Here is a 26,156-nt window from a genome sequence, read left to right as displayed (position 1 = left end):
TCCATTACTATTTACGGACAGTAGAAGAAAAGGATAAGTGTGTGGATGTGTGATAATCTTCCCCCTGATCCCACAAATGAGACGATTTAACAATGGGAGAAGGACGCTTGTCTCCTCCATGTGATAATTTCCATTGTGATGGGAAATACAATGGCTTGGAATATCCTCGTTTTAGTATTCAGAGTTATGTCTTTACAATTTATGATCTTGTCCAGTTCTCTCATAACTGTTTTTCCCAAACCTAGTCGTCTTCTAATTTCTTGACTGCAATCTTCATTTTCATCAATATATGAGCCCAGCTATGTGAACTCTATTATTTCAATTTTCTCCTTGTCTAGGTGAAATTTTGTAGATCTTCTATAGCCATTATTTTTGGGTTTTTTAAATGCATCTGTACTGTAGGAATAATGCAGTTTGACACCATTTAAGTGTTGTAGCTCAGTCTTATGGAATCCAGGGATTTCTAGTTTTACAGGATCTTTAGCTTTCTCAAAAAGTACTGGTGCCTCACAAAACTACAAATCTCAGGACTCTGTAGAATGAAATCAAGGCAGTTAAAGTGGTGTTAAACTACATTATTTCTACAGTACACATGTACTCTGCTTTTTAAAAAAGAGCTGGTGTGGTGTAGTAGTTAAGTGCTGGACTAAGATTCTGGGAGACCAGGATTCATTCCCACTTAGCCATGGAAACCCACTGGGTGATATTTGGCAAGTCAGACTCCATCTGCCAGTGCCAAACATTCTTTGAATAAATCTTGCCAAGAAAACCTTATGATATGGTTGTTATCATTCAGTCAACTTGAAGGCACTGAAGAATAACAGCAGTGAATACTTTTGAAAGGTCAGGATCAGACTGAGGCTTTGTTACCTTAGCTTCTTTCAATAAAACAGAGTTTAAATTTTAAATGAACTGAAATTGTCAATTTGGAAGCAATCAAAAACAGCAGTTGGTTTAAAACAGGAAGCAGATGCTTCCAATATTCTCCTGTGGTGTGCTGCTAATATTACAACTCTGTATGAAAGAGAATTTTTAAAAAGCTGTCTTCCCAGAATACACCTTTACTTTCATAATCAAAAGAAGACCTCCAGACCCTGTCTCCCTTGCCTAAATAGAACGAGGGGAGGGAATAGAGAAAAGGGATGAGCACCTGGTTGTTCTATTGAACAGCAAATAGCAATGGGTTAATGCTTTAAGGTCAAGGCTGGATTGCTTATGCCATCTCATTTTCCTGGGCCACCTGTCAGAAGTGATAATGTTGCGAGGGGCTTAGAACTGGGACAGTAAAAACTCCGTATCACTCCCTTTGGAGTGAACTGGAGATGTTCACTCCCCTTTATCTGTCAGGACTCCCTACTTATGTGAATAGCTAATAGATCCCTGCTTTAGTGATTGCTAAGGGGTTTATTACATTGGGGGAAAAGACGGGAGCATCGTGGAATGCTCTCGACAGCATAGTGCAAAGATTATCACACAACATTGCAAATATCCCATGATTATCCCGTGAATAAACAGAAATTATAGCACCCATGAATAAAAAGCAGTGCTATAATTCCTGTTTAGTCACAGGATAATGACGGGATATTCGTGACATTGTATGACAATCTTTGCCAAACTGCACTATATTGACAGGAGCATCCTGTCTTTTTTCTCATTGTGACAAAATCCAAACATAGGAAGGGGGCATTCACACTCATTTTTTGTCTCAAGGAGATGTGGATCACTGCACTGATGCATATTGGCTTTGTTGTTCCCATTTTGTTTTTTGTTCGTGAATCTCTTCAAGTCATTTTAACCCTAGCGTTATTCACACATGCCATCGTTTCAGGTTCAAACGGAGCTGCCTCCCTTCAAAGGAACAATACAGAGTGATCCAAATCGATTTGGAAGCTTATTCACACTGCCGATGATGTAGATCTTTCAGGAAAAGTTGGGAACCCCCCCCCCCAAAAAAAACCCACGTTAAGCAGATTTTTGCCAGCTCCCCCACCCCTCCCCAGTGCATGGTGTGCATTTGGGACATGTGTGAACAACAATGATTCAACCAGGATTCATCCAAATTGTATTTATGGCCAGCAAGTCAACCTGTCTGATTAATATAAGCGGGAACTGCCACAGCTGGTAGACAAAATTGTAACCTCAGCAAGGCAATTACATCCCTTGTCCCTTAGTTTCTGTAGATGGTTCTCAGATGTATGTTAATAAATAAAAATAAAACCTTTGAAATTCTGTTTTATCCATCACTACTGATGCTGTTATGTGCCTGACTGTTGACTCTAATTGATGGCAACCTTATCATAGTATTTTCTTGGCAAGATTTATTCAGAGGTGGCTGAGAGAGTGTGACTCACACATATCATCTAACATTTCACAGATGAAAACTGGAACACATGTGGCCAAGCAACATCAGAGTGTGGTAAAGATGGCAAAACGTATTACTGGAGCAATTTAAATGTAGTTGAAAAAGGATTAATCAGGATCATCTCTGCCAAGTCAGAACATATGTGCTTGCCCAAGGTTAACCAGTGGGTTTCCATGAATGAGCAGGGATTCAGACCCTAGTCTTTTGGAGACCTAGCCCAACACTCAAACCACTATACCACACTAGTTCTTTCATCCATTATATTTTTACCTATGAATCATATTCATTTCTACACCGTATCTCTACATCATATTTTTAAATAAGAGTTAAAACAGACCATGTCAACAAACTTTTAGAACAGGAGCAGGTATTTAACGGCCCACAACTACTCCAACAACAATTTGCACCTCCAACTGATGGTTTTAGCCATCACAAGAAATTAAAGAAATTCTGCTGAGAAACATGCTGTGCAAGGAACATGAACCTTGCTTTCTAACACAACTGCACCCTAAGTGCCAAAGAAGAATTCTACTAACAGTTCAGGAAACAATCAATGTGTGTAGAGTACTTTGTGCTTTGGACTCACCTTCCAAAAAAGTAGTCAAACTAATATGTTGGTTCAAAAATATCAAGTAATCTTGTGGCTCTTTAAAGCTTCACAAGTTTATTGTGGGATAAACTGAACTGGCCTCTGTCGACCGAAGCTTACAGGCCACAATGAATCTGATAGTCTTCGAGCTTCCATAGGACCTTCTCATGTTAGAAGCCCTTGAATGTGATGGTGATTATTTTTATCTCCATTCATTATGAAGTAGGGACTTTAATCTCAAATACTGAATTGGGTGGGTGGGGGGAATCAAAATATAAATTTTAAATGTATTTACCCAAGAAACTGGAAAAAAATATATCTTGAAAGGACACCCTTACAAGATCTACTCTTGTTTTGAATATACAAATTTTTGTTGGTAGAAAGACAAACGACACATTATACTTAAAAGGAAAATGGAAAATTACTTTATGCATTGATGACACCGTTTGGAAGGAAGCACCTTTCTTGCGTTTCTTCTCTCCACTTTGATCAACTTGCCATTTTAGTAATGGGAAAAAAGAAATACAAACAGAGCAACTGAGTTAAATTTTGATTACAGCACTGAGAGAACGGACAGATTTCGAGCCTGATTTAAAGGTTTATAAACAAAATTCTAGGAAGAATTTTCCAGGGTTCTGCTGATTTTCTTTGGGCTCAGTGAGATCTTCAATCTGTATGATGCCGCAATGCACCAAAGGCAATGCATGGCCATGATGCAACCAAGATTAGCCATACATGAAGAACCTATTTTAGCATACTTTTCTGTATTTTTTCCTAATCACTGCTTTCCTACACTTTACCCTTCAGAATACATACTTTGATGGAGAGATGCAAATGAATTCTAAAAAGGAGGAGCACACTAGAAAAGTGCATATAGAAAAAAAATCAGATGTGCAAATGCTGCTTAAACATGCTTCAGGGCTCGTTCTGAAGGGGAAATGTCTCTAGAGTTATCAAGAATTTCCTGTTCTTTTTGTTTTGATTCTACCTGCATATTCTCATATTGCATCAAAATTCTTTCTTGAAGTAATATCCCAGGTTAAACCCCCCCCATGTTTTCCCCCTCCTATTGAGCAGGAGTGACATCTAGACTTATGTATCATTTCAGAATTTTTCATCCATTTTCCCCTGAGCCTTCATTATTATTCAGGAGTAATACACAAAGTGCTAATGTGCTCTAGTAATATTACACTAATTAAAAATTAGGATCATTCTGTTTTGTCTACCCTTCCCTTTATCTCTGTTGAATCTGTGTCATGGAAACAATAGATGTGTTTACTGGCAGCAACCATCTTAGTTTGTACTATCCAAGACAAATAAGACCGAATAGAAATACATTTCATTTTGCAAAATACTGGGTTAATTTAAACTGCCCTAGGAAGCAGGAATAAAAAGTCCTTAGTAATACAGGAGTTTCCAGGAAATACTCTGGGTTGAAGAAAACGTGTCTATCTCCAAAATAAAATAAGTTTGTACAGAAATAAAACCTCAGACTTTCATAGACCTTCTTCCTTTCTGGAGGGGCTATTAGGGAAAGACACTCAAGTAAGGATGAGTCAGGCACACAGAAATATATGTATGGGAAAAAGCAAGGGAAAAAATGATGGATTCTGTTCAACAACAAAGCAGAACCAGGTATAGTCCATATACAAAGGTGCGAAAGGAAGTAAATCTGCAGAAAGGGACTTGATAGATGTGCAAATATAGGAACATTCAACGATCAGTCATCCATTGATCAGCTGTTGATGGTGACAATTGTTGGTACTATTCTGAAAATCTTGGTTCTACAATGGTTTTCATGTACTGGTGTAAGATAACAACTGATGCATCAGTGCAATGAATTGAGATCATTTCAAAGGTTAAGAAGTTCCAGTGCTAAGAATCTGCGTTAAATTTTTCATATTTATCATAATTATCTCAAATACATATATTTTTCATGGATATACAGTATACATACTGGGAGTTCATAACTGGGTTCAAGTGTAGGATCTCAGAACACAGTTTTCAGCAGATGTGATGGTCTAGTATTTTGCAAAATGAAATGTGTCTCTGATTGTCTCAGATAGTACAAACCAAGATGGTTGCCCCCACTTTGAGCCTGCCCCACCTGGTGCTTTGTGGAGAGGCAGGAAATAAATAAATAAATGCCACTGAACTCAGTACTACCTTCCTGCTCCTGTTCTGCTCCTGTTTCTCTCCACTGCCATGACTTGTTCACTTGGCCACTTGCTCAGATTATGATAGTAAGGGACACATGTCACATGCCCACTTGCATATGAATTCATTGTCTCTTTCTCTCTCTAGCCATTAGTGGGGTCTGGATCTATAAGTGGTCAAGCCAAGAAGTACTAATGTCCACAAGGAGCAGCAATGGTGATTTGGGCAGTGGTGAGGACTTTCAGGATACTATGACCCTAGCATCTCCCTAGTCACATGAATTGCTGATTGCCAGGTCTACTCAAGCAACAAAAGAGTCAACATCCAGTTCTTTAAATAATATATGGGCAACATCCTAACTTCCTCTGACTTACAGCTGTTCCTTGAAAAACAATATTGACCTGCTTCAGACTTTAATCCTTGGCAGTTAAGAGGATGAGGTAGCAGGTGATTGGAAAGATCTCTGCATGAGACCCTGGAAAGCTGCTCTCAGAAACAATTTTGATCTAAATGGACTAACCGACTGGCCTGATATAAGGCTGCATCCCATGTTTTTCTGGCGGCATATTTAACTATCCAGCTTGAGATTTACCAATTAGTTTTATACATTGCATGGTTCAGTGCACACATTAGTTTCCAAACTCAGTGCAATTCTTTTTATCAGTGCTTCTGCCACACTTTAATTCACTGGGATGTGAAGATTTTATCAAGTATGTTGCTACCCATGAGGACTGAGAACAATGGCACCAACCCCATTAATTACACCTATATTAATCAACTGTTCTGAACACTGAACATACAGAGACACAAGAAGATCCCTTATTTCACATTAGACCTCTGGTCCCGCCAACTCAGTACTGTCTACGCTGTTTGGCAGCACATTTCTGATGTTGCAGGCAGTAATCCTTTCTAGTCCTACCTCAATATAAAGAGATTGAACCTGTGGCCATCTGCATGCAAACAATCTGTTCTACCATGAACTCACTTCCTTAGATCAGGAGTTTGCAAAATGGAGTCCATGGGCTGCATTCTGATCATCAGAACCATTCTGTGGGCTCCAAGCCCCCCCCCCCCGGATCAATTATTATTTTTTTAAAAATGGCTAAAATATATCTTTGCCCCAGCCTGCTATGAGGTTGATGGCATTTTCCCCAAGATTTGGCCACCTCCTGGAAAAAGAGAGACCTTTTTTTCCAAAACAGTAAGTGACTTATAGTCACTTCTTGTTGCTAAAAAAAGGCCTCTCTTGGGCTTAAAATGGTCCAAGGGCCCAAAAATATGCTGAAATGCTCCTCACATTTCCAGAAGGTGTTTGGGGTATTTGGAAGCAAACGATTTTTGATTATTTTGTGGGAGTTGTGCAGGGGATGAGACCCTCTGATGTCTTCTGTAGGGGTTAATGTGGCCACCCCAATGTTAGAAAAAAGGACACCTTTCACTTGTCCCCTGATGGTATGAGTTTAAGTAAAAGGGAAGAGAGTGCATTTCATATTACTCTTCAGTAATAACTATTAAAATGGCCATGCCCTTTGGCTGACACCATAGAAAGGCCGCAGAAGTGAATCCAATGAATAATGTTCTGTGCCAGACAGAAATCTCTGAAGAAGGGCCAGCAATTCTCGGTTACCTGCAATGACTTGCAAATGGCAGATTTGTGTCATTTCAGCTCAGACCTTTCTCTTAGTCTGTATTATGGATCCGGCACTCTGTTCACCATTCCAGACACCCTCTTATGATTCATGACAACTACATCTACCCAAATGAAGTTCATAATACATATGCTGTAAATGATTGTGGCTTGAGGATATAATGGCTAAATTCAAGTAATGAGTCATAGTCTTACTTATTTAACATTAGTATAGAGAAACCTGCAAATTGCCATGCTCAAAAAGCAGTGAAATGGTTAGTTAAGAATTATTTCTGCTCTGCAGAGGTTTCCCATGGAGCTTTGAGATCTGGCAGTGAGAACTACTCTGTTCTTTATTTATCAAGTACTGTATAGATTATTTTTTTAAAAAAAATAGAGTTGTGCTTCGCTTACCCTTAATGATAGGTTGGAAATGTTATTTTTTTCAATCACAGCTGCAAGCATTCCCCAGCCAATGTGGCCAGTAGGGGATTCTAGGAGCAGTAGTCCAAAGAAGTTATTTCTCTCCCAAGCTGTGTTCTTAATTTAAAGATGGATGGGTGCCTTTGTTTTTAAAAAGCTTCAATAAAGTAAATAATTCAGCATAGCCTGTGCCTACTGGAAACAAATTTATACTATTGCTCTTTTAAAAACTTCATTTTCAAGGCATACAGATATTTTCTATATCAGTCATGCTTTAAGCACCCATTACTGGCTTGTACACAATGGGGTCATGTAGTTTTTCAGGGAAAGATAGTAATGTGTGGTCCCAGTGGGTGTCTCACACAACCACTGTGTCTCACACAATACATCTCCAGTACTCATTCTGATGACCCTAGCTCTAGATCATGCTGGACTACAAATCCCTTCATCTGTGGCCAACATAATAAATAGTGAGGAATTTTGGGAACCGCAGTCCTTTGGAGAACTACATGATTCCCGCTCCTGACAAAGAGATTAAAAAAATTCTAGAGCCCAACAGAAATATAAGGCTCCATTTGACTGGAACACGCATGCCATTTGTTTAACAGTACTGTAAATTTGCACCTTCTAGTATTTTCATGATCCATTAAAATCCAAGTCTGTTTTTCTGTACATTATGCAATACATGGTAGCATTCCCTCCAACTGTATCAGGAAAGTATAGACAATCCTCTCTCTCTAGCATGTGTACCTACACATGTTTACCAACACGCATTTGCCACATTCAAATGTGCACATATAAAGCACTTTATGGATGCACCTGGAATTCAGACACAGCATGCAATGCCTATGTGTCAGGTGATTTCAGACTATTTTGAGCCAGCAGGAAGACTAAATTGAATCAATGAAAATGACTATCTCTCTGCCTCCTACAGAGATGTTATGAAGGGAATTACATTTAAGGCAGCAAGACTTTCCGATATCATGAGCTGGTATATTTACTCAGCATCTCTTCTAAGCTTTGATCTAGGAATTAAAGTGAAGAAGGTCACTTCACTTACCACTGTCAGCACTGACATAATTTTCAAACAGGCTTGCCAAAAGTTTGTTGGAAGATTTTTGAAAAGTGCCCACCACAGTTTCATTGAGTGGATCTTTGTTTTTCTCAAGCCAGCCAACAATGTTGTAAGGTACCTAGAAAAACATGGAGATAGATGAGAAATAGGCTGCATCTGCACTGCAGAAATAATGCACTTTGACATCACTTTAACTGCCATGGTTCAGTGCTATGGAATCCTGGGATTTGTAGTTTGTTGTGGCACCAGAGCTCTCTGACAGATAAGGCTAAACATTTTACAAAACTACAAATTCCAAAATTCCATAGCACTGAGCAACAGCAGTTAAAGCAGTATCAAACTGCATTATTTCTGCAGTGCAGATGAAGCCGCAGAGACAAGAAATGGAAGAGGCAGGACAGGAGGTAAAAGGAAAAAGAAGACAAAGTCGAGGAAAGATAACTTTTGTTTGTTACACAGTCATTTCATATTCTTGTTTGTCCTATGTCAATGCCAAGGTCAGTTGAGTAGTCAATTATCCTCATTTTTTAAAATCATTCCCACAATGTATTCATCTACTTGATAGCATATGCCCAGCTCCTAAAAAAGTAATCCCACATTGTGCTTATTTATGCAGCTATTTGTTTCTTCTTACCTGCAAGGAAGCTATCTTGCAATGAGGAAGAACACTGATCAATTTAGGTCAGTTTTGTCTACCCTGACTATTAGTGCCTCTCCAAGGTTTCAGTCAAAAATCTTTCTCAGTTCTGCAGGTATTGGGCATTAAACCTAGGGCCTTCGGGTAAAGCCTATTTTCTATTTATCTAACCATGTCGTCCTTTTTTATCCCAATAAAACTTTTTCTAGCCCCACCCCCTCCCTTGGCACTCTCTTCATGCATATAGAATTATATTCTACCATTCTGTGGAATTTAATTTTATTAGGATTTTGCGGTAGAAGTCCAATACACTGGAGGGGAAAGTTTCAATGGTGTTCAACTCTGTAAACGTCCTAAACTTACCGCTCCAGCATAATGCAAGAGTTCAAAATGCGCTTCATATTTCCGTTTTTTATCAGGCCTAGGTTTCTGCAGGTTGGGTGATTTGCCAAGATGGTTGTCATAGAGCTTGGCTTTGAAAGTCATATCTGTGGCTTTTGGAAACATGCATTCCTCTTCAAGGATCGACAAGATGCCCAGGGGCTGTTCGTAAACATTATAAGAGGATAAATGTTAGGATTTTGTTTTCAAAAAACAACATTTGGGTTAACATCAAGGAATGCCACATGTGGAGAATATGTTTGCTGTAGCCATTAATACATTACTCTATCAGGCTGCTAGGAAACATGGTGACACAGTGTGAAAATGTTATATTTTATGCTGATTGCTGACATAATATTGATGCTTTGCTTTTCAAAATGCTTTAAAGGGCTGATATTCTTCTCAATAAATCAGCTAGAAACCCAAGAGAAAATTATTATAGCTCAGGTTTGTTCATCTTGTAACCTAGTGAGCCAAATACATCCCACTAGCTATTATTCTGCCCTGACAAATAATCATCCAGCCCACCCCTCTTTTGTAGTCCTAAGTAGCTATCAAAATACAGGACATATACTGAGGCTGTAAAGCAATGCTTCTCAATTTCTGATCCCTCATACAAAAAGGACTTCTATTTCCAGAAGCCCCAGCCAGAATGACTAATGGTCAAGGATTCTGGGAATCAAGAACCAAAACCTTTGGAAGGCCAGAGGTTGAGAACAGCTACACCAGAGCATTATGGTGTGTGCTCTATATTTAGCTTCTTGAGTCAAAAGGCTTCATAAAATGAATGGGGGGAAAACTAATCATGGAGATTGACTGTAATGGCTATTAAATTGGGAAAGAGTACATGATGTTTTTGATTGTTTTTAGTCCTTCCCTGAGCACTATCTAGGGGAGAAATCAAGAAAGTGAGAGGGTTGCCTGACATGACTATTCTTTAATTATAGCAGTAGTAGTATAGCACCACTATGATCAATCTATATCTATATAAATAAAAATGTAAATGTTTGTTCAAAATCTTAAATCTCCGAAAGTTCTTCCCCAATCGATTCATGCCTTTCTATTTTATAACAAATTAGCCGCTAATAAAGAATTTACAAACCATACAATTAGAAAGGCATTGTTTCGTGTATGGAATAAGTTCAAGCTGATGCTGTACCCGAATTTGCCTCTTTGGACCTCAATTAATGAGGCCTTTCATAGATACGATGTAATTTGTAATAACAGATGGGTAACTTATCAGGACTTAGTTTTAATAGACAAAAAAACTAATAAGATAACTATGAAAGCGCAGGATGAATTGGAAACAGAGGGTTATAATCTTAGTTGGTTCTTATATCGTCAGATTAGAGAGAGATTTTTATTTGATTTGAAATCCTTTAACATCTACACAACATATTCGACTGTGGATAAAATAATTCTGGGGGTAAATAAGAAAAAGATTTCTAAGCTTTATAATCTCTTACTGGATCTAGAAATGCATGAGGAAACCATAAAACCCTGTATGATCAAATAGGCACAGGAACTGGAGGAAGTATTACCATTATCGCAATGGGAAAAAAATTGGAATGTTAGGCTTAAGTATACCACCTGTATAGCCATAAAAGAAAACTACCATAAAATGCAAAATAGATGGCATCTCACTCCTATGAAACTTTGTAAAATATATAAAGACCAGAGCCCAATGTGTTGGAAATGCGGCAACAGCCCAGGTTCTTATTTTCATATGTGGTGGAATTGTAAAATGGTTAATAAGTATTGGAAACAGATTTATGGTAAGATGAAGCTAATTGTCAAAAAAGATTTTGGTTTTGATCCTAAACTTTTCCTCCTAAATATGATTGCAGATAATAGTCTCGAGGCCAAACATGGCAAACTCTTCTTTTATATGATCTCTGCTGCACGCATAACTCTCGCAACATATTGGAAAGGGGAAGCAATACCCTCTTGGAAGGAATGGATAATGAAGGTCATGGACTACATGGAATTGGACAAGCTAACATGCTATATTGAGAATTTAAACTGGAACAAAGAAAAAATGGTTTGGCTCCCTTTGGTTGATTTTTTAAATTCAGGGAAACTGATATAGATCTGAATATACTGCTCACAATCTCTTCATATTGTAGTTAAATAACTTTTATTGGTAATTCAAGAAAAATACATAAGATATTAATTTATACATCATATCTACATTGGTAAATTGGTAAACGCAAGTGTGGTATGATATATTTGGTGATTTTCTTTTGTATCAAAGTACAGCTTGGCTATGTCACGTTCTAGATCACTCCGCAGGAAGTCAATGTGGTGTGCTTGTGACTCTGTAAATAATTGTTTTATGTTTAATGTTGTTTTGTCCATGTATTGCATTATGTATTATGTACTCTGTGGATATTTGAATGTATAAATGTGGATTGTTGATGTGTTTATGTATTTTATATTTGCTTTGGTGGAAATTAATAAATATATATTTAAAAAAAAAAAACGAAAGTTCTTCCCCAATCACTTTGAAATTTTGACGCAACTTTCCATTTGAATACACACATGTTTTATGTACCTAATATGTTTTTAAGTATAGATGTCACACCTGTAACAGGTAAAAATATGTTTTTAAAACAGTGCCATCTGTTGGACGTAACAGCAACACACCCCAATGTATATGCCATTTCAATTTAAGAGATTGCAATTCCCAATTCGATTGGCATTTGCAATCACCATCAACAAAGCTCTGGGCCAATCTTTAGAATTTTTCGGTTTAGATCTAGACACGGATTGCTTCTCACATGGACAATTATATGTTGCATGTTGTGGAGTCGGCAAACCAGACAATCTCTATATCTACACAGACAATGGAACAACAAAAAATATTGTATGCCGACAAGCATTGTGAAATTAAATATTTTAGAAACGTGCGGTTTCTCTTTTCTTTCTTTTCCATTTAACCAGACTGAGCCACAGCAACATGTGGCCAGGTACAGCTGGTTTTAAATAATATTTTTATCCTTTTAGAAAACTCAAACTGCCAAACATTTTATTTTAATTTTATTACCTCATTTTATCTTCACAAGATAGGTTAAGTTGAAGATAATCCCTGGTCTTTTGTCAAGCAAGAAGCTTCACAACTTGGATCTCCTTCAGACCAGTTTGATACTATAAGCACTGTGCAGCATTGCCTTCTATGCTGATAGATTTTTCTATCAGTGAATAGTGGCTTTGATGAGACTATCCATACCTTTTCTATTAAATCAATGCAGGCCTGCAAATCCAGTCCAAAGTCAATGAACACCCATTCGATGCCTTCTTTTTTGTACTCTTCTTGCTCCAAGACGAACATGTGGTGATTGAAAAACTGTTGCAGTTTTTCATTTGTGAAATTGATGCAAAGTTGCTCGAAGCTATTATACTACAAAGGAAAGAAATCATAAAAATCAATTTGCATTGGATCAAACGGAAGAACTGAGGCATGTGTGTGTGTGTGTGTGTTAGTATACAGTTTGAATTCCTTTAAAAATAGCTTCATTTTTAAAGTGTTGAATATGACAGCATATATTTCGGTTATGGGATCACTGATTTAATTATAAGTATGGCAGTGACAGGGTTTTTTTGGAAAATATTTCCCAAAATCCCAATAAAAAAATTAATCATATTTAAGTACCACTGACATTAATGTCAAGTACAACTTTCAACAGAAACTGAGCCCAATGAACTTTTCTTAGGACTAAAGCAATTTCATTATGAAAGATATTTCTCATAAGAAAATACTTTCAGATTATGAAGTCACAAAGCTAAATTTAGGAGTCAGAGTCACATCCAGATGTTGTTGCAGATCTAATGAGAAAATGCAATAAAAATGTATGCAAGTGCATAGCGTTTTTCACACTAAGAGCATAAGAGAATTATATGTTGAGCTTCCAGGACATTGTAGTAGAAATCTGGGAGAGTAGAAACCAAAAACGATTGCCTTGCATTCCCACCAAATGTGCTTCTTAAGATGTCAGGACCAAGAGAAGGATGCTGAGAACTTGGTCAGGCTTGCAAAGTTGTTCAAAATCCTAACTAGTGGTGCGGTTTCCATGGCAGTGGGTAGTGAATCTACTCCAGGTTTTACATCAATGCCAGTACCTTGCATATTTTCTTTATGAACTTTATGAACTATAATTCTGAGTTTATCTGGTGTCCCATTGACATGGGGGCCATTACTAGTCACCACTGACCCAAACTACTGACAGTTTTTTTCCTCCCAGTCTGGATGCATGAATATTGTTCTTAATCAAACTGCATACTAATGACTGGCTACCTACATTTCTGCCTGATATACTAAGTAAGCTATAGAACACTGACTCTTTCAGCAAATTTGATCTCCTAAACAAAACCAAAGGATTAAAACCTGTTACTTTAAACAACTCTGTTACTCTTATGGCAAGGCTTGGTATTTTTTACTCACATCAAAGATCTCAAAGCCAGCAATATCCAGTACACCAATGAAGAACTGCCTTGGCAACTTCGTGTCCAGGGTCTTATTGATGCGGGTAACCAGCCACTTGAACATTCTATCATATATTGCCTTGGATAAGGCACCAACAGCATAGGTAACCTACAGCAGAAATGTGAAACAATGAACAGATAAATAGCGTATAACATCCCTTTCCATGGCAAGATGGCTGAAAACAATCTCACTGAGCACTTCACTTGATCATTTAAATTCTATTGATAATTGGGGCATAGATCTACAGTACAATTATTTAGCTAAAGCTGTTGGACACCATTTTTAAGTCCTGTAGCTCCAGCCTATGGAGTCCTGGGATTTGTAGTTTTACATGGTCTTTAACTTTTTCTGTTAAGGAGTACTGGTGCCTCACATGAAACAAATCACGGGATTCTGTAGGATGTAGCCATGGCAGTTAAAGTGCTATCAAACTGCAATATTTCTACAGTATAGATACACCCTTAATATAGTCCCATTCAGAGTTGTCAGGTTAGCACCATTCCTTTCAGAAAATCGTGGGTCGCCATGTTACCTGGTTAGCCACATTTTACCCAATTGTGAGTCGCCATGTTACCTGGTTGCCCATTTCCACAATCAGCTGGCCCAGAAGCAATTCCTCTCCTAGGGCTCAACACTTGCCTGTTGTATCCCAGCCATGATCAAGTTTGGGCCCTGAAATCCCAGGAAATGGAAAACTGCAGATCCAGCCATGTTACATGCAAAAATTAAACAAATCACTTCCTCCAGTGCTACTCAGCCTTGTGATTTGTCTCTCTATTCAGAGACCTGGAGAATCACAACATACTTTCCAACATTTCACAGATGAAAATGAAGACACATAAGACTAAGCACCACTGGAGTTCCATCAAGACAGCAAAAGTATTAATGAAGGAAGACCACACAACCTTGGAGAGGCTATAGCAATTTGCTTTTGCCTGAATCTAAAGGAAAAGGAGAAGTTCCACCTTCTCTTCTCCTCTCCTCCATGCTGAGTCAATTGAGTCCAAACTACTTTGCACTTTGAACTCAGTTTGCAGCAAGTGAATTAAGTTCAAAGCAAAGAGGGAAAACATTAAGAGGAGGAGGAGGAGAGAGGATAATATTGGCACGGTACAAACCGCCAGAAAAGGGCAGCCTGCCGGCAGCCTAATTTCCTCCAAAGGGAAGCCGCAGCTGCTAAACCATGCAGCTTCCCTCCGGAAGCAAAAGAACCTGGGAAAACTGGGTTCTTTTCCCGCTGCCATTGTTACGTCGCGAATGCTCCAATGGTGCACTTGTGACGTAACTGGCACAGCGCGACATGCAGACGCTATGCATCTGTTACATCACAATGGCAGCACCCGTGTACATGGGGCAACGCCATTGTAGTGCCACCAGTACGTTCTAGGGTTAGAGATCGTGTGGTTGCCACATGGTACCTAACCCTAGTTGCATCACCGCCACACCACAAAGGGCCTGTCTGTCCTGGGCCATAGTTTTTATTTGTCTGTGTGATAATGTCCATTACAAAACATCTAACAAAACAATGTATCTAGTACAATATGTCATGTGTTGGTAACAAAATTACAATTGCATTAGACACAGGATGAAAATCAAAAAGCAAACAAAAGGTTACTGGATAAAATATTGAGCCAACAATAATAATCTCAACTACAACAACTGATCTCCTTTTCAATCCACTGCTATGTCTTCAAGAAGTTGCAGTGGTACTTTTGCGCTGCTACTGCAAAGGTGGCAATCTTGTGATGGATTTAAAACGATCAGCCAACACGTCACAAATAATATCAGAAAACGACCAACCCAGCTTCACTCTCTGGAGATCTCCCATGAAATGTGTTCCAGGGGTCACTAGACACGAGGGCAGTATAATAAATAGTGAACTAGGCTTGAAAACATGCTGCAGAAATAATCTATCTTGACACCACTTTAATTGCATTGGCTCAATTCTAAGGAAGCCTGGGAACCGTAGTTTTGTACGACCCTTAGCCTTCTCTGACAGAGACCTCTTGTGCCACAATAAACTACAATTCCCAGGATTCTCCAGCATTGAGCCAGGGCAGTTAAAGCAATCTCAAACTGGATTATTTCTGCAGTGTGTTTTGGACCAAGGTCTTCCATTCCCTCACAACCATAGCTACATAATTGTTGTGTATAAAGGATCCCTTTATATCGTCTCTCCAGATGAGTGGATAGCACTGTTTGAAAATGGAAAGCATTAAAAGCTTTTCTGAGAACAACAAAGGTTAGATCTCAAAAATACTGCTGAAAGTATTGTTCTATCTTTAGAAGGCTACACCATGGGAAAAACACTTGCCATTGGCTAGCATGCAGATTTTCATAAGAATAAAGGTCAAAGATTCTAGCTCTGATAAAATATTTATCCTTATAGATTCTAGAAGTCTGAACATCCTCAAAATAAGATTGGGACAGTGAAGTCCAATTATGGGCCCATCTGGAAGAGAGATAAGCCAGGACATTTTAAAAGCAGCTGAAAATGTGGGATGACAGAGAACTATCCCTGCCCAATGATAACAGTTAGAGGGTATGCCACAGCAATTACATTCTGTTACTTTATTTACACCCAGCCACTTCTGCAGAGGGGAAAGTAAAGGAAGCTTACTAAATAAAACAAACGACATATAAAAACACATGTGGCTAAAAAATGCAAAACGTTATGACTGAAATAGTATTAAACTGCCCATAAAATTAAAACAATTTAAAGCATTGATTTGAAGCAAAGAATAAAAACAGTTGAACACTAAAGCAATCAGCCTACAAAGCTTGCTGGAATAGAAAAGTCTTCACCAGATGATGAAAGAACAGCAAAGTGGGAGCCAGCCTAGCCTCCTTAGAAAGGGAATTCCAGAATCTGTGAGCAGACATGCCAAAAGTCCTCCCACAAGTTCTCTCAAACATGTCTGAAAAAATGGTGGGATCAAAAGAAGGCCTTAGAGCCTTAGAAGATAGGGTCCCAAGATGTATAAGGCTTTATAGGTCATAACCAGCACTTTGAATTATGTTCTGAAGTCCGTGGAGTGTTTGTAAGAAAGGTGTTGTAACCAGCCTCTTGACTGGTTTTTAAGTATCTGGCTGCAGCGATCTGAGCCAGCTGAAGTTAAATACGAAGAAGTATAAAACAGAAACTTTGGAACTACACAAGACAATGGTCAGGGAGTCAAACAGGAGTCCCACTGCACCACCTTCTGGGCTCACCTCTCCGGAAAGGGTCACTGAATATCAGTGCCTCCAAGTCCCATTCTACTGGGGTTATTAAAATCTACTGAGGGATCCAGCAGAATTAGCAGGGCCACACTCCCACTATCCAGTTCCTGACAAAAGTCATCCAACAAAGCAAACAAAGCTATTGTCATCCCATAACCAAGCCTGAAGCCAGACTGAAATGGATCTAGATGACCTATGTAATCCAAGAACTCCTGGAGCTAGGAGGCCTCCACATATTCCAGTTAAGTCCCAATACTTTGCTCAGAAATAGCTGGTAATTATTTAACTGAGTGGGACTCAGAGTGGCCATTTTTAAAACAAGGTCTCACAACTGCTTCCTTTAGGCATGTTGAAACCCTGCTTTCCTGGAGAGAGGCATTGAAAACCCACAATACCCACTCTGCCAGTCCCTCTTGGCTTTTTGGTTAAGCCTGGGAGGGCAAGGATCTAACACACATGCCACAGCTTTCACCTCTTCCAAGGATCCTCTCCAAATCCTTGGGATGCACAAATGGAAAAGCATCCATTAACATTGAACAACCAAGAGCCAATGTCATATCCACTGGGCCTAGATTCACTATAGCATCCAAGTTAGAATGGCTCTGGGCAATTTTATCTGCCAAATTTTTAACAAATTGTTCACTGCAGACTATTGAGTAGTCTAGATTCTGCTCATAGGCCAGGATATACGAGATCTCTAAATATTAGAAACAGCTCCACTGGGTGGCTCTTTAAAAACATGATGCTATCAGAGATTTTATTTATTTATTTATTTTGCAGCAACCAATGCCACAAAATAAGCTTCCAAATAGGCTGTGGTCTGTGTTCAGTCAGGCTCACTCTGAGTTTTCCACCATCATCACTCTAGTAGCGGTCTCACTTATTTTGTTGCTGCTATCTCCCAAGAGAACCAGGAAGTTTCCTTGGGAGTTATTGTGCTCACCACTCTTGTCATTTCCCCATTCCAGAGGTCGACCAGAGCTTTGACACAATCACTTGTCAAGGCAAAAGGAAAGTCCCCAAGAGCCATCAGGAAACTTTGAATCACGGTTCTGTGGCAGACCATCTCAATCAGCTCCCCATATCTGTAAAAGCTCCAAGTTCCTTGCATCTAAATTAAACCTTGTAATGAACTGAGACTGATGATGGAATTATGGAATGTTTCTCCACACCAAGATCACCATCATTCCAACCAGGACAGAAAATAAGGTCCAGAGTGTGGCCAACTGCATGAGTGTCCCTGATACCTCTTGGAACAGACCCTTAGTTGTCATGGTGACCATATCTTTGAGGCACTCCTAACAGAGCAATCTTAGCATGGATATTGATGTATCCAAGTACCACAAGTGGAGAGAACACCAGCAAAAACACTAGCTGAAGAAGGGAGAATGTTAAGCAGCAGGGGGTTGACATACTAGCAGAATCCCTTATTTGTCCCAGCCACTCAAAATCAGGTGTGTACACTCAAACTCAGCAGACAGCAGCATATTTGTTCAGGTGGATGGACTGATAACAAACATGGCCTCTCCAGAGTATCTTGGTGGGAAAAACTGAGAGAGATTACCCTCCAATACACACACCAGCCACATCCAAACCAATCTCTGTCATGCAAGCCAAGCTGGCATGGATAAAGTTCTGGATAGCAGTTGCTTTATCGTTCCATGACCTGGCATTGCCAGCAATATTTTTAGCCCAGGACTGAACCTCACTTGCTGTACCTCCCTTCTTTGACCTATACCATTGAAGTAGATGTTCCATGAACATCTATTCACTGTAATTCCAGCCAGCATGTTAAAATCTGACAATCCTAGCCAATACAAAAAGTGTTGAACTAGAACACTTGGTACAAATCTTAATTTAGCACCAAATGCAATATATGGCTTCAAGAAAATTAATTAGTTTTTATTTTATTCATCTATAACATTGGAATGAATGTAATCCATGTGAGTAATTCAGGGATGTGGGTTATTCAGAGCCAGGCAATATATTTCTTGGACAGAAATCATCACAGTTCCTAATATGTTCCCATAGTTTACTGCTTTTTTTAATTGTCCAGGGTAACCAATGATTTGGCTGTTGTAACATAAGCATTAATAACTCACAGAGCCCTGGGTCTCACAGTCTCAACCGTGAATAAACCTTGCAGAGATGCATGCAGCAAAGTCATGCATGGCCATTGGATAATTTTTTAGGTAAGATTCAGTTATCAGGCCGATAATCTGCAATGGTTCAGCTAACATTGTTTTTGTTTATTTTGAAATAGTCCAAATAATGGTCCAGATTAATAATAGGGATAAGCAAAGTAACACTTGAGAAGAATTTTGTGCATATAAGATGCATTAAGTATAACTGGAAACTTGTCCTGTTTGAGGTAATTAAGATTTATTATTAGGAACAGTTAAGATTAAATTGGAAAAAAATGCAGTATAAACAATTGATGTTAATAGGTAACTAGTGACAGGAGCATTGTTAGATGTGTCTCTGCTGAACTCCTCTTCAGTGACCAGGGAATAGCTATCTTCTTAGGGGCTGCCACATTGGAAGAGGCTGATTTGGAGAAATTATGGTCATTTTGCAGTCAGACCTGCATTCTGTAGTGACCTCAAAACTGGATTATGAAAGCATAAATTGAATTTAAGTCATTATAATACACTAACGGGATTCCAGACATAAGGCATACCTCTGGGGAAATACCAGTAGAATTTAGGCCATTGTCTTGAGAACCCAAGAGTCTTTATGGATCAGGTTTTTGGCTACCCCAAAAGAAAGATTCCCAGGTTCTACCAGGAACTTACCTACTTGCTCTACACAGAAAATTGGGAGAACAAATATTATGCACTCCCGTCCACCCATTGTTGTGCCACCTAATTCCCCAGTTTTTTACAAAAGCACAAAAGTTACTGAACTTTAGTAAAAAAAGAAGCCAGCAATGACTGTTGCCTGTCTAGCTGTTCAATCACCAGTGCCTGACATGGCAATAGCTTCTAGCAGATTGATACTGTGCCACACAAGTAAAGGCTTCCTGAGGTCTTCCCTGAAATTTCATGAGATTTTGACAGATCTCAAAAAAGTTTGGGTAAGGCGTGGGAGGCCTGTATATAAAGGCTCTTCCCAAGCATTCTGGTGTCTGGCTGTAGGTGGATTCTGCTAGGTTGAGTACTTCAACTGCTGGCCTGCCTAGTCAGGTGCTGATGAAGATGGAAGTGGAACCCCAGATCTTTAAAATATTATGTGATGCTCCTGCTTACAGAGCTGAGAAATTAGTCTCTACAAAGTTAGTATCAGGCTGTACTATGTTGGTCTAAACACAGGCAGCCACTGGAGGTGTGGAGGGTCAATTTTCCCCTACAGCAGCCCACACAGCACCATTTTTGTATCGTTTTGAGCCAAAAATCAGTCAAAAATCACAACCATTTCTTGGTTCCTTGCGTGATTGTAGTTGTTGTTTCGTTGTTATATGCCTTCAAGTTGAATCTAACCTACAGAAACCCTATCATAGGCTTTTCCTGGCAAGCTTTGTTCAGAGGACCTTTGTCACTGCATTCTTTTTAGGCTGAAAGAGTTTAACTTGACCAAGGCCAACCAGTGGATTTCCATGGCTGAGTGGGGATTCAAATCCTGATCTCCTGTTCCAACACTCAAACAATTATGTAGTTTGCATTTGACCTCCTATGACCACTCTCAGCGGGTTATAGAGCATCAAACACAATACACAATTGATCTCAAAAATATTAGTTTATTGCTTGGGGCAAAAAAAATCACAAGAAATTAAAAATGAGGGGTTCACCACTTTTACAGGGTTGAGGAAAGGTGGAAAAATGGCTGTTAGAGCTAAATTCAGCCCATTCCTGCCCCTAATATAAAAGGTCTCCTTACCTGTTCTACACTTTGGCCTTTGGTGACATACTCATTCCCAACTTTCACTCTAGGATGCACCAAACCCTTGATCATATCGGAAGAGTTAACACCCATCAAGTAAGCAGCTTTGTCAGCACCTGCAAGAGAGATAAAGATAAGATGATCTGCAATTGGATAATTTATAATTTATACTTACCTTTACTAGATCCAAAATGCACAACTTAAAACAAAATAATAAAATGCAATAACACTGTAATGCCTTTATAGTCCCAACAAATAAACCTTAGATCTTCACATCACAGATACTTCCTAAAATCATTTTATGTTTGTCTCACCTCCACTGTTTATATTAGAAAGTTTATCCATTTCGGTGGTTTGACATTTGTTTACCCCCTAGAGAATAATCTTGGCTCTATGCAGAAGTGTCAGAACCCCTGCTTGGAGAGTGTATGATCCTAGTCACATGGAAATGATAGGCCATGTGGAAATAAAGACAAGAGAATAAAGTCTGACCAAGATGACTGAGGAAGAGGTGAAGTAGCTCATAGTACAAAGTGTATGGGATTTTCATGCTCCAGATAAGATTGTAGAAAAACTGGTAAATCTACATCAAATAAGTATGATCCATAGCATTTTAAGTATAATAAGCACATGTACTTTTCTTAGCAATGCTTGCAACAGCATTGTGAGATAATGCAAGAGCAGGGGTATATCAAAAAGGAAGGAGAATTTTAAATATTTTTCTTTGTAGGGGATATGGCCAGCAAAACATCAAGGGCCAGGAACAAAATCAACTGAATTAAAATTTTATAAAAGGACACAATTTCAACTTCATTATTAAGATTATCAGGGGAAGTCACAGTTTGTACCTGTCACTAATTTGTGCCAGTCTTTCACCATGCACCTGTGCAGCCTTATATTTACTCACAAGGTGTCTCCAGAAAAGAAAGCACAGATAACATCTTCTATGTTTTCCAACTTCTTCCATATTTGTATTATACCACAAAAAATCCATTAAGGAAGGGAAAACAGAATAACTGCACAGTGTGTTTTGACTGGTAGTGCTGGCAGTTGTCTTCCTGAAAGCACTCACAGAAACATTTAGCAGTGTGAAGTAAATAAAAAGTGGCACCCCCAGTTCCCTATAAAGGCATCTTTCCTAATGAGTTTCACTCACATCACTCTCATGCCACTGACAGAAAGGAAAACAAGTAACCTCATTTTGTGATTTAGGGCTACCTCACACATGAAAATGCCTGATATTTGCGTAGGATCTGTCTAGCATTTGTGTAGCATCTACATGGTAGATGTTATTAATAGATCCTTACAGTAAGTGTGAGCATTCCATTTGGAAAAAAGACAAGATGGCATCCTCTATATTCTACATGAATTTGTAGTTGAATCATGCTTCAATGCTGGCAACAGAATAGTATCTTCCACCACTTCTGAACACAGTAGACTGATTTAAGGGTCATAGAACAGGCTGTGTGACAGCGCTCGACTAGATCAAGGACTCTGGAGAAATGAGTCCCCAGGGTCTGGTAGCTGCCACCTGAGGCAGCTGCCTCACTCTGCTTAGGACCAGTTTTGCATTTGAGAGTATTTCATTTTGTGTGCAGACAATCAATACAATCTAGGCCACCAAGCCAAACATCCCACCAAAGTCTCAATAAATCTGCTTCTGCTGCTGGCCTGAGGCTATCAAAATGTAGACATGTGAATGGGTGTTGTTAACCTTAATCTTAAACGTCATAGACTCCATATAGGGTTTTGGGGGTTTTTTTAATCATAAACTCCATTTTTACCATGTTATCTAAGTCTGAGAAAGTGTGTGAAAAGGATTAATGCACATTACATTGATGCTGGTGTGATGAACAATTGATACATTGATACTGGTGTGATGAACAATTCCACTCTCTCGCTGGTCCACACATTGAGATATCATCCAGAGAAATCTGTGGTGTAGGATTATTGGATATGATTGTGTCAATAGGATTGGTTTCTATTAGGCTGGTCCACAACATTTTGTGTGAGGCAAATTTGCAACACCCCAGATGTGTCCAATATGTATGAGGAAGCCAACGGAACCAACTACTAATATTCCTGCAGCACTACTAAGGAGAAAGTGTTCTCCGCCACATCTAAGGAATTATTTTAGTTTAAGGACCTCAGGTCAAGCCACATAACATATACAACCATGTCTTTCAACAGATAAAACTAAACACAAAGGAAGCATCACCTGCAGGTTTACATTTTAATATAATACAGATAAAATCTTGGTGAACAGATAGGGAAACACTTACTTTCAGTGCCATCAGCCTCTGCTTGCTCCTCCCTGGGCCTCTGTTTAAATTTCATGTTTCCAAAGTGCATAATGGCACCTGTGAGCTTGTAGGCACCATATTTTTCTTCCGCAACAAAGCCCAAAATATCCATGGCTTGCTGGGGGGAAAGGAGGGGGGAGAACAGGACATTTTGTCTTTTCTCTCTTTCTCAAACAACATGCAGCTTTATTTTCTGGAGCTCTCTCACTGCATGGCTGGTGTTTGTACTTGTTCGGTATTGATCTTTTGAAACAGAAACTAGTTGAACAAGAAGCCACTATTATTTATTTTCCACCTCTCTTATTTCCCAAATGTATGGCATGGTTAACGGCACTAAAACCAATTATAATTTTTTTAAAAAAATAAAATGACTGTTGTTTTTCTTTTAGAGATCGTGCTACTCCCCTGAAATTTTAGAATAAGCATATCATTATGCACACATTCCTGCAGAAGACTATCATGTGAATTGCTGGTGAACCCCAAGAGAAATGGAAGTGCCAGAGTTGGGAAACAGTTGCCAAGAATATTTCTGTAGATCTCTGTACCATTCACATCTGCAATATGCAGATGCTACCTGGAGAGTGCTTCAGGCCAACCATAGATATTTGAATGAGCAAGGTTATGGTGGTCATATAGAGCTAACATCAAAGCAAACTATTTATTCCTAATGCTTTTTTCTTCATAGCTCCCCTACCCCTCACTTGGTTTATTACAGGGATGGGGAACATGTGATTTCCAGAAGCTGATGGAGTGCACTTTTGTTTGTCCTCCATCATTGTCAATCCTGCCTGGGGGTGATGGGATTTGCCGTCCAGCAACAACTGGAGAGAGACAGATTACCCATTTCTGTTTATATAAAGACAATGTGATCATAAACACTGCCTCAGAACAAGACTTCAGATTTTTGAGCACTGATACATCTGATATTTGAGAACAAAGTCAGTGAGTTTTCTCACAACATCTGTACATGTGGAAAGATTCCACAGTGATTTCCTTGAGCATTCAAAATGTAATGAAAACCTACAGCCTCCAAGACTGTGTCTGTACATCCTTACTGCTCCTATTCTGAAATGATGTAATGGAAGAAGAGAATTTAGGCTTAAGGAGAAAGCAAGTCTGCATACTAATATAACATTTTCTCTTTTTTGGATGTTATAGCTCGATAATACAATGATGTTCAACTACTGGTCTATGCTACGATGAGATTTCTCTGGGCTGAAGATGTATTGGCCATGAATGGCATGCAACATCAAGCCCAGCTGCCTGACTCAATGGGTTGGCCCATTTGCAAGGTGCCGGGGAACTTCAGTTGCTTCCATGGCTCTCTCTAAGCCTGGCCCCAGCACCTTGATTTCCCAGGCTGTGCCAGGGCCCATGGACAGCCCAAATTGGCTGGGCTGGGTACAGGGAGGTGGGACATCCAGCCCCGGGGAACTACATTTCCCAGCATGTTCCGGGAACCAGAAATGGGCCAGGATTGGCCCGGGTGCCGGAAGGGGTGGGACTTCTGGATGCAATGACTGCTGGGCCGGGCCTATTTAAGGCCACATGGACAGTCAGAGTGTCCATTCTGGCTTGGATCTCCCCACCAGGCCACTGTCATGTGGTGTGACTGTGGGCAGCATGGTCATAACTTTCTGGGGGCCGCAGCATGGGTCCGGGATCTGGTGGGCATGGCTACTTGTGCTGCGGAGCACTGGTTATTGGGAGTCCCGATAGGATTTGGGGGTGCTGAGATGGAAAAGGAAGTGCCAGTGCTGAGCGAACCCCTTATCACATCCCCCGGGGACAAGGGGCAAGGAGTGCTGAGGCCCAAATTATGCCCCCTTATCATTCCTGGGCCCAGCTGTGACTGGACAATGGGGGATCATCAATCATCAGTTGGGGTGGTCAATGCCAGATCCTGACCCCTGCCTGGGGCCAATCCCACCTGTCAGCTGTAGTTAATAACATTGTGGCCTTTTTTCTTCCACATAAGGTCTCTGTGTGTTTCTTAATTGGGGCTCCCCCTGCTCTGCAATCACTAATCACAGCAATGTCCTTAGCACACATCTAGTACACATTCTCAAATAAAAATGAGTATCTTACATCGGTTGCCATCAGCTCTTCCCCATCATCCAAATTGTCCACTGTAACCACACCTTGTGAGCAGAAGTGGAAGTCATATGGATTAGTTGAGATCAACAGCATATCTGCAAATAGGGGAAAAAAGTTAAAAGAGCTTCTCTTCTTGAGATCTGGTGCATGGATATCTCATGAGTGAAAATGGTGCACAAGTGGAACATGATAGGGAAAGGCTTATGCTAACTTTGCAACTGTGGTTGGAATATTGTTTGGAGGTGTTTTAAACTCTGCCCATTTAGTTAGGGATGTAGTGTCTAAACTAGAAGTGTGTCAATATTACATAGTTACAGCAGTTTGCTACCATTTTAATTGTAGTGGCTCTGCCCTTTGGAATCTGGGATTTGTAGTTTGTTGAGTGACCTGGAATTCTTTGCTATAGTTATAGTTCAGAAGAATGGAGTAATGTTCTCTGGCACACAGTTCTATGTATCTCAAGAAATTCTATCTCCCAATATTCCATAGGATGGAGGCATGGCAGCTGAAATGGTATCGGACTGGTATAATTATGTAGTGTAGCTAATCAGATCATTTACTGTATAATTCTGCATTTATAAACAACTCCTATTAGGTTCTCTATTAGGTTCTGTGGGGCTCACTCTCCTCGTAAGTGGGTAGAGGCTTGTAGTCTTGCAATATAAATGCTGAGAAAGATTGACCTCCAAGAGGTTAAAAAAAGAAAAGAAATCACATATTTGCACTATGAAAACCTGGCTTCTTTTCCTGCAGCTTCCAGTTTTATTCACCAAAAACATGATGAAGAACAACTCTGAAAAAACCTGGCTCCAACTTATGCTTTTCAGCACCAGCCCTTGTTCTTGCAGAAGTAATACAGCCTCCAGCATTCATTCACTTCTGACACCATAGGATGTTAACAGAGAGCTTGGATTCCAAGCT

General features: G+C 39.5%; 1 protein-coding gene across 2 annotated transcripts in view; it reads right to left on the bottom strand.

Annotated features, from left to right (window-relative positions):
* The window catches only part of LOC121917203 (myosin heavy chain, cardiac muscle isoform-like), a 115,760-nt gene that overhangs the window by 61,168 nt on the left and 28,436 nt on the right, over positions 1-26,156 (bottom strand). For both annotated transcript variants that reach the window (XM_042442947.1, XM_042442948.1), the window contains 8 exons: positions 25,227-25,330; positions 23,118-23,256; positions 20,833-20,951; positions 13,693-13,842; positions 12,481-12,651; positions 9,234-9,413; positions 8,219-8,351; positions 3,377-3,444 (listed from right to left, as the gene is read on the bottom strand). In XM_042442947.1, the coding sequence (XP_042298881.1) occupies positions 3,377-3,444; positions 8,219-8,351; positions 9,234-9,413; positions 12,481-12,651; positions 13,693-13,842; positions 20,833-20,951; positions 23,118-23,256; positions 25,227-25,330 (1,064 nt within the window). The remainder of the gene's footprint in view (positions 1-3,376; positions 3,445-8,218; positions 8,352-9,233; positions 9,414-12,480; positions 12,652-13,692; positions 13,843-20,832; positions 20,952-23,117; positions 23,257-25,226; positions 25,331-26,156) is intronic.

The sequence above is a fragment of the Sceloporus undulatus genome, unplaced genomic scaffold, assembly GCF_019175285.1.
Source record: "Sceloporus undulatus isolate JIND9_A2432 ecotype Alabama unplaced genomic scaffold, SceUnd_v1.1 scaffold_12, whole genome shotgun sequence".
NCBI lineage: Eukaryota > Metazoa > Chordata > Lepidosauria > Squamata > Phrynosomatidae > Sceloporus > Sceloporus undulatus.
The sequence above is the reverse complement of the archived record's forward strand: the minus strand, read 5'-3'. Positions and strand labels throughout refer to the sequence as shown.